Source organism: Salvelinus fontinalis, chromosome 18 (genome assembly GCF_029448725.1).
Source record: "Salvelinus fontinalis isolate EN_2023a chromosome 18, ASM2944872v1, whole genome shotgun sequence".
Classification (NCBI taxonomy): domain Eukaryota; kingdom Metazoa; phylum Chordata; class Actinopteri; order Salmoniformes; family Salmonidae; genus Salvelinus; species Salvelinus fontinalis.
In genome coordinates, this window is record NC_074682.1 from 18,982,807 (window position 1) to 18,992,099 (window position 9,293).

At 43.1% G+C, this 9,293-nt stretch overlaps 1 protein-coding gene across 7 annotated transcripts in view; it reads left to right on the forward strand.

The window, feature by feature from the left end:
* magi1b (membrane associated guanylate kinase, WW and PDZ domain containing 1b) overlaps window positions 1–2,188 on the forward strand; it is a 197,325-nt gene extending 195,137 nt beyond the window's left edge. For 6 of the 7 annotated variants that reach the window (XM_055868483.1, XM_055868486.1, XM_055868484.1 and 3 more), the window contains exon 23: window positions 403–2,188. In XM_055868483.1, coding sequence (XP_055724458.1) covers window positions 403–1,535 — 1,133 coding nt within the window. In that variant the 3' untranslated portion in view covers window positions 1,536–2,188. The remainder of the gene's footprint in view (window positions 1–402) is intronic. The other variant, XM_055868489.1, reaches the window with a different exon arrangement.
* The last annotated feature ends 7,105 nt before the right edge of the window (window positions 2,189–9,293 follow it).

Sequence of the window (9,293 nt, forward strand, 5' to 3'; positions counted from 1 at the left end):
AAATATTGATCTCACATCGAAGGCATCGCCTGAGCATGAACGAGTGATGTCAAACTATCTCAATCAGCATCAACACCATGCAGCACGCAGCATTAACCAACCGTTGGTCCCCTTCAGCTCCTTTAAGCCGGACTGTTCCACCAGTCCTCATACAGTACGTTGCTGCTTTTGGCTCATACATAGCAATACTAATAACTTACCATCAGCTGTGGCTGTGCATCCAAATGGAGAATTGATATAGCTGTGTTTGTTTGCTGACATTAACATTAGAATTGGCAGTATTAGAAATAATGTTAGAAGCCTGATTATTGGTCACAATAGTTGATCTAGTCTAGTCAGGGAGTCTGTGAGAGCAATGTGTTTCATCAGGCAACCTGTGTTGTATGTCATGTTCTATTCCAGACCCCAGCATCGACGGTGCCGGCCCAGCCGCAGGGGTACAAAACGCTTCGGAAGTGAGCACCCTGCTCTACAACAACGCACCATCGGACACTAACGCACCAGTCCCTCACAAACCATCACGGAGCAAGGACAAGAAGGGCCACCACCATTCCAAACACCGATCCCCGGAAAAGAAGAGCAAGAGCCAGGGAGGGGCGTCTGGGGAGACAAGGGCCTCCAAGCAGTCCAAGAAAAAAGTTGACAAGAGCCAGAGGTCTGGCGGGGATAGCCATGGCACTCACCACCGAGGACACCGCTCCCCGGATAAGGGCCGTAGCCGGGCCCGCAGCGCAGAGAACACCCTAGACAATAGACACAGCCAAGGGCACCACAACACCCACCGCTCTCCCTACAGGTCCACTCACCGCAATCGGTCCCCCTATGGCCACCGGTCCCCCTACCGCTCCCCCCACCGCTCACACCACCACTCCCCTACCCGCTACCGTCGTACCCAATCCTCAGACCCTTACCGGCAGCCCTCCCTAGACAGACAGAGACACAGAGAGCCAGAGAGGCCCAACGGGGAGATGGCACCAGTGCTGAGGAAGCTTCCTGGCCCTGTGCCCAGCCCCTTCCTGGATGAGAGCCTCCTACAGGAGCCCCCAGCACTGGACCGGCTCAACAGGGAGGCCACGCTACTGAGGGAGTACAGAGAGGAGCACCTGTTTGGGGAGGACAGCCTTCTGCTGAGGGCCTCCAACCTGGAGCGTGACTACAGAGGAGACAGCCTGTTATCTGCTGCTGCCCGTGGCCAGAGAGAGGAGATCCTTCCCAGGGTCAACACCCCTGAGTCAGACAGCGCCTACAAGAGGTACAGCTCACTGCTGAGGGGCCGCTCGCCTGAGAGGGTGGAGAGAGAGCCACGCTACGCCCCCAGGGATGAGTCCCCAGACCCCCACCATAGAGCCCGTAGCCTGGGCCGAGACATTTCACCTGTCAGAAGCTTCAGAGAACCGGAGGGGGAGGAAGCGGCAGCACCCAGACTAAAGGAGTATTACAGCACACTTAAGTCTAATGCCAGCCGTGCTTCCAAAGCTCTCCCGGAGCCCAAGCGGAAGGCCCATAAAGATGGCACCAAAGACCTGAGCATCTGATGGGTCATCTGCTGTAACACAACCAGCCTCCCCACAGCAACACAGTTCCCCCTCACCACTCAGCACTACTCTTCACACAGCAGAACGCACCTGGACCTTGGATGAACCAAATGTATTGATTATATGACATTCCTGCTTTCCTACTAGACAGTGATTCCAAAACCTATCAACTTTTTCTGTTTGTTGGATTTTTTGGGGGGTCGTTAGTTGGTTAAGCATTGTATATTTATCAGAATTTTGCAGAAAATGTAAAACCGAAAAAAACAATGATGTGCCTAACAGTTATTTTAATGAGTGTATTTTTCTTTTGTTTTTGTTTGATATGAGACGAGTGTTTTCTCAGCCGAAAGTGGTATGTACTTTTCCACTGAGCCCAAGGAGGTAGGCATTACACAGCCCCAGTGACTGGTGCCACTGACACAGATGCTGTGCATGTCTTTACGGTTTCAATGTCTTCTCTTTTCTTTCTCTCCCCCAGTGCCACTGTTTTTAGACATTTGACCAGACTATAGCACAAGCCTGCATTTGTTTGTATATTTTTGGACAGTGTGCAGTATGTGTACATTCAGAGGTGATCATTTTAAACAAATGAAGGGGAGAATAAAGTTGAACTATGGTGATGATGTTAAAATTAAAATAATATATCAAGCATATCATCTTTTGTTTTGGTATTATTGTATTAGAATGAATCAGTGTAAATGTGGAACATTTAGATGTGAGTCTTGCGTCTTATTAATACTTCATGACTTTACCAATATGTAATGTTGCCGATATCCCAAGAGATGACAAAATGGTAGATTAATAATATAATACTTCAAAACAAAGTAAAGTGTTGTTCATTTGGATCTGTCTGTTTTATAAACCAGTGTGGTTCTTTGCTCTCTGTTCTTAAAATGAGAGAGGAAGAAAGCTGTGTCCTCCGATGTCAAGACGATGACAGGAGCCAGTGGATGGGGACACCAAGGTCATGTTCTCATACTCCCAGACCACAGACAGAAAGTGATGCAGACAGAGGCCACTCAGATTGTCCTTTAATGAACCTATCAGCTGTCAGCTTCAGGCCGGGCAGGTTGACGATGGAATTATGTTAGATATAACTTATTGAAAACTTGTTCATGGCCTGGTGCATAAAGTTGTCTCATAATGAAAACGTCTATTTTGAAGATGTGCTTAGATAAGCCTAAGAATATTGGCTGAATTGCAAATAATTTCAGTCAATTATCCTTTTACTTTTTAATAACTAGGCTTAATCTGGGTCTGTTTAACTACATGGCAGGAACATGCCAGTTTCTTATATGATTTCTTTCAACTTTATTTTTAATCACCTGTAAAAAAATATTGTCACTTTTATGCTTAAAAGGCATATCTACATACCATGACAGTATTCAATCAGAAAATTGCACCCACACAGCCTCTCAGTCATTAATCACTATTAATACAATATTTTTTGCCCATTAGTGCATATTTGGATATTTAGAGTTCATATAATATTCACAACATTGTTTAAATTTAAGGATATTCAATTGCCTGCTTAGCCTGAAGGCATTTGGAGATTTGGTTATGGAAAAATTATGATAATGAGTGTGTAATGAATTTGTGATGAAACAATCACATTTTTCCGAGGCCTCCAGCTAGTCCTGTAAACTTGTTTAATGGGACACACATTCACTCAGGTGGGCTCCAGATAGAATGTTCAACTGTTGAAGATGAGTTGTGGAATGTCTCTGCGGACAACAGTATTCTCCAATATTAATGATGTCATCAGTGTGTGAAGTTCCTGCACCTTCTGAAGCTCTCCTCTCATTAGTGAATAACGCAGGGCTTTACTGCATTTTAACACCACTGATCAATGTTTAAAGATTCAATTCATGTTTTTGTCAAGCCAAATATAATGATCTGTCTAGGTTGATGGTAACATAAGTCAACCAACCAAAACATGGCACTTTACTGTTTCCCATTTACACAAAAATGGAAATAAAATCTTGATAAAGAGGGCCTATCAAATCAAACTGTATTTGTCACATGCACCGAATACAAGTGTAGACCTTACCGTGAAATGCAAACTTACAAGCCCTTAGCCAACCGTGTAGTTAGAGAAGAGTTAAGAAAATATTTACCAAATAAACTAAAGTTTAAAAAAATAATACAAATTAACATAATATATTAACAAGAACGAGGCTACAGTTGAAGTCGGAAGTTTACTTACACTTAGGTTGGAGTCATTAAAACTCGTTTTTCAACCACTACAAATTTCTTGTTAACAAACTGTAGTTTTGGCAAGTCGGTTAGGACATCTACTTTGTTCATGACACAAGTAATTTTTCCATCAATTTTTACAGACAAATTATTTCACTTATAATTCACTTTATCACAATTCCAGTGGGTTAGAAGTTTACATACATTAAGTTGACTGTGCCTTTAAACAGCTTGGAAAATTCCAGAAAATTAAGTCATGGCTTAGAAGCTTCTCATAGGCTAATTGACATAATTTGAGTCAATTGGAGGTGTACCTGTGGATGTGTCACGCCCTGGCCTTAGTTATCTTTGCTTTCTGTAATATTTTGGTTAGGTCAGGGTGTGACAGGGGGGATGTTTGTGTATAGTTGTCTCGTCTGGGGTGGTTGTATGGTATAGGGGGTTTTGGTAGAGTGTATGGGTTTGTGTTGAGTGTAGGAGGAGAACGAGGAGGAGAACGAACGTGACAGGATGTATTTCAAGGCCTACCTTCAAACTCAGTGCCTCTTTGCTTGACATCATGGGAAAATCAAAAGAAATCAGCCAAGACCTCAGAAAAAAATTGTAGACCTCCACAAGTCTGGTTCATTCATAGGAGCAATTTCCAAACGCCTGAAGTTACCATGTTCATCTGTACAAACAATAGTACGCAAGTATAAACACCATGGGACCATGCAGCCGTCATACCACTCAGGAAGGAGACGCATTCAGTCTCCTAGAGATGAACGTACTGTGGTGTGAAAAGTGCAAATAAATCCCAGAATAACAGCTAAGGACCTTGTGAAGATGCTGGAGGAAACGGGTACAAAAGTATCTATATCCACAGTAAAACGAGTCCTAAATCGACATAACCTGAAAGGCCGCTCAGCAAGGATGAAGTCACTGCTCCAAAACCGCAATAAAAAAGCCAGACTACGGTTTGCAACTGCACATGGGGACAAAGATCGTACTTTTTGGAGAAATGTCCTCTGGTCTGATGAAACAAAAATAGAACTGTTTGGCCGTAATGACCATGTTATGTTTGGAGGAAAAAGGGGGAGGCTTGCAAGCCGAAGAACACCATCTCAACCGTGAAGCACGTGGGTGGCAGCATCATGTTGTGGATGTGCTTTGTTGCAGGACGGACTGGTGCACTTCACAAAATAGATGGCATCATGAGGAAGTACAATTATTTGGATATATTGAAGCAACATTTTGAAGACATCAGTCAGGAAGTTAAATCTTGGTCGCAAATGGACAATGACCCCAAGCATACTTCCAAAGTTGTGGCAAAATATCTTAAGGACAACAAAGTCAAGGTATTGGAGTGGCCATCATAAAGCCCTGACCACAATCTTATAGAAAATTTGTGGGCAGAACTGAAAAAGCGTGTGCGAGCAAGGAGGCCTACAAACCTAACTCCGTTACACCATCTCTGTCAGGAGGAATGGGACAAAATTCACCCAACTTATTGTGGGAAGCTTGTGGAAGGCTACCCGAAACATTTGACCCAAGTTAAACAATTTAAAGGCAATACTACCAAATACTAATTGAGTGTATGTAAACTTCTGACCCACTGTGATGAAAAAAGCTGAAATAAATCATTCTCTCTACTATTATTCTGGCATTTCACATTCTTAAAATAAAGTGGTGATCCTCACTGACCTAAGACAGGGATTTTTTTACTTGGATTAAATGTCAGGAATTGTGAAAACTGAGTTTAAATGTATTTGGCTAAGGTGTATATAAACTTCCGACTTCAACTGTGTATAAAGGTGGTACCGGTATCAAGTCAATGTGCGGAAGTACAGGTTAGTCACTATACATTAATGAATATGGAAATAAAATCTAAATCGATTTTATTCTACATACAGGTTTTAATGCAGTTTTGTTTCCGAAAGTATAATTTTCTGTGTTAATGTAATTTTTTTGCAATTAACAGAATGTCAAATATTTCTCCCAGCTATATATTACAATGATTCGTAATGTCAGGTAGCACATAGAGATCAATGTGAGTTTTTAGCCAGCTGAAATGAATAGAGACACAAGGATGCCTACAGCACATGAGCAATTCCAATATACAGTGAAGTAGCATTTCTTCCCATAGCAGAAAGGAAGAGGCAAAGCGAGAGAGTTTACTTTGCCATAAATCTGTCCACTTAAAGCATGTGATGAGTTTTTGTATGGGGGGGGGACAATGAGAGAGTTGAATTTAGTTGAGAAAATTAATTGCTATTTTGATACGTGACGCTTTGATATAAAATAACTTTTGTAGTGCTTAGGATGTTGCTAGTGTACTGATATAAATGTGATGCACGTGACATCCCAGCAACCTTGAGAAAAGAGTTGTCCCTGTTGAAATTTGAGACAGTCTATGCATAGCTTCTCACTCTATTGAATATTGATACAGTCGGTTGATGTCAACAAACCTCATCGAATATTCAAAATAGTGTTCAAATAACGGGATGTATCCACCAATCCAAAGAGACAATGGACAATGAATCCCATTGTTAGAGCGGACACACAAGCATCTCGTCATCATATCTAGTATCTATGTTCATATGGTGAAGGAGCAATTCTTCCCATAGCCAGTGAAGGGGAATCAGGACCTAAATAATGGATCCAATCCAGTCTCCAGCGCCAAACACTCTTCCCCCTCTCTCTCCCTGAGCCTTCATCAAATATAGAATCAGAGCAATGAATGGTAACAATTCATCATGGATGAGGAAGAGGAGGTAATGAAATCTGTAATTACGACACCGCAGCAGCAGCCCAGAATCAGATTCAGGGCTCCAGCTCGGGGACTCCGTGACCTTACAGCCTCTCTCTCTATCCTGTCGCCATGGAAACACACGGATGGTTCCGTTCTGTCAACCTGACTGGAGCAAAGATGACAGCCATGTTCTGTTTGAGGCAGACATGCAGGCACTTTTTGGACAAAATAAGTCAGATTTTTGGCCAAGCGTAGGCCTTGTGTGGGTTTATATTTAGTTTTGATTTGTGTGTGTGTGTGTGTTACTTTCATGCCAATTGTCATTTGTAACATGTTACACCGGGAAGTCTGCAGGCAAGGGGAAATGTCAAAGGGATAGACAAATTGTTGCCTTGTCAGGTTAATGCCTTGAATACCTCTAGATTACTGTCCTGTCTTCCTCTAAATTCTTCTTCAGATCTGATACCTTTGCACTTGACCCCAAAAAAACATCTGGGTCAGATGGTTTAAACCCTTTCTTCTTTAAGGTTGCTGCCCCTATCATTGCCGAGCCCATGTCCAACCTTTTTAACCTCTCTCTCCTTTCTGGGGAGGTTCCCATTGCTTGGAAGGCAGCCACGGTAATGACTTACTACTCAAGTCATATTTACCTTTATTTTGATATAATTTCCCGGCATAAAAATGTGAATGTCCCTCCATGACATCAATGTGCTCCACTGTCACTATTCATATCCATGGTAACCAAGTACACAAAGTTTTGCGATTACGATAGAGGAAACCAAGTCTAGATTTAACTTTAGCCTGCAGCTTTGATATGTGCTGAGAGAAGGACAGTGCACCGTCTAGCCATACTCCCAAGTACTTGTATGAGGTGATTACCTCAAGCTCTAAACCCTCAGAGGTAGTAAAAACACGTGTGGGAGGAGAGGCATTCTTCTTACCAAACCACATGACCTTTGTTTTGAAGGTGTTCAGAACAAGGTTAAGAACTAAGAAAGCCTTGTTGTATACCCCATAGTGACAAAGCAAAAACTGGTTTATAGAACATTTTTCAAATGTATTACAAATAAAAAATGGAAATATCACATTTCCATAAGTATTCAGACCCTTTACTCAGTATTTTGTTTTAGTACCTTTGGCAGCGATTACAACCTCAAGTCTTCTTGGGTATGACGTTACAAGCTTGGCACACCTGTATTGGGGGAGTTTCTCTCATTCTTTTCTGCAGATCCTCTCAAGCTCTATCAGGTTGAATGGGGAGCATCGCTGCACAGCTATTTTCAGGGATTCGATCGGGTTCAAGTCAAGGCTCTGGCTGGGCCACTCAAGGACATTCAGAGACTTGTCCCGAAGCCACAACTGCGTTGTCTTGGCTGTGTGCTTAGGGCTGTTGTCCTGTTGTAAGGTGAACCTTTGCCCCAGTCTGAGGTCCTGAGTACTCTGGAGCGGGTTTTCATCAAAGATCTCTCTGTACTTTGCGCCATTCATCTTTCCCTCGATCCTGACTAGTCTCCCAGTCCCTGCCGCTGAAAAACATCCCAAGAGCATGATGCTGCCACCACCATTCTCCACTGTAGGGATGGTGCCAGGTTTTGCTTGGCATTCAGGCCAGAGAATCTTGTTTCTCATGGTCTGAGAGTCCTTTAGGTGCCTTTTGGCAAACTCCAAGTGGGCTGTAATGTGCCTTTTACTGAGGAGTGGCTTCCGTCTGGCCACTCTACCTTAAAAATTATGCAGGCCACTGTGTCCTTGGGGACCTTCAAAGCTGCAGACATTTTTTGGTACCCTTCCCTGGATCTGTGCCTCGACCCAATCCTGTCTCGGAGCTCTACGGACAATTCCTTAGACCTCATGGCTTGGTTTTTGCACCTTGACTACTGTTCAGTCGTGTGGTCAGGTGCCACAAAAAAGGACTTAGGAAAATTCCAATTGGCTCAGAACAGGGCAGCACGGCTGGCCCTTGGATGTACACAGAGAGCTAATATTAATAATATGCATGTCAATCTCTCCTGGCTGAAAGTGGAGGAGAGATTGACTTCATCACTACTTTAATTTATGAGAGGTATTGACATGTTGAATGCTCCGAGCTGTCTGTCTAAACTATTGGCACACAACTCGGACACCCATTCATACCCCACAAGACATGCCACGAGGTCTCTTCTGTCCCCAAGTCCAGAACAGACTATGGGAGGCACACAGTACTACATAGAGCCACAACTACATGGAACTCTATTCCACATCAAGTAACTGACACAAGCAGTAAAATTAGATTTAAAAAACAGAAAAACACCTTATGGAACAGCAGGGACTGTGAAGCAACATAAACATTGGCACACACACGCACACACACACACACACACACACACACACACACACACACACACACACACACACACACACACACACACACACACACACACACACACACACACACACACACCTGGATTTAATACTGTAGATATGTGGTAGAGGTGGAGTAGGGGCACGAGGGCACACAGTGTCTTGTGAAATCTGTGAATGTATTGTAATGTTTTTAAAATTGTATAAACTGCCTTAATTTAAATTAATTCATGAAATTCCATAGTCGAGCAACTGCACACAAGCATAAGATCACCATGCGCAATACCAAGCTTCGGCCCATCTCACTACTTTCCCAGTGAGAAGAAAAGGAGGCAATGGAAAATAAACCAAAGAAACAGAAAATCAACAATCCAGAAAGATGTGGTTATGGAGTCATACCTGTCAAGGAACACACCACCACACTCACCTGAAGTCTTACAGCTACAGAATGATAACCTACCTGAGTGAGCACACACCTGTCTCATGAGTCG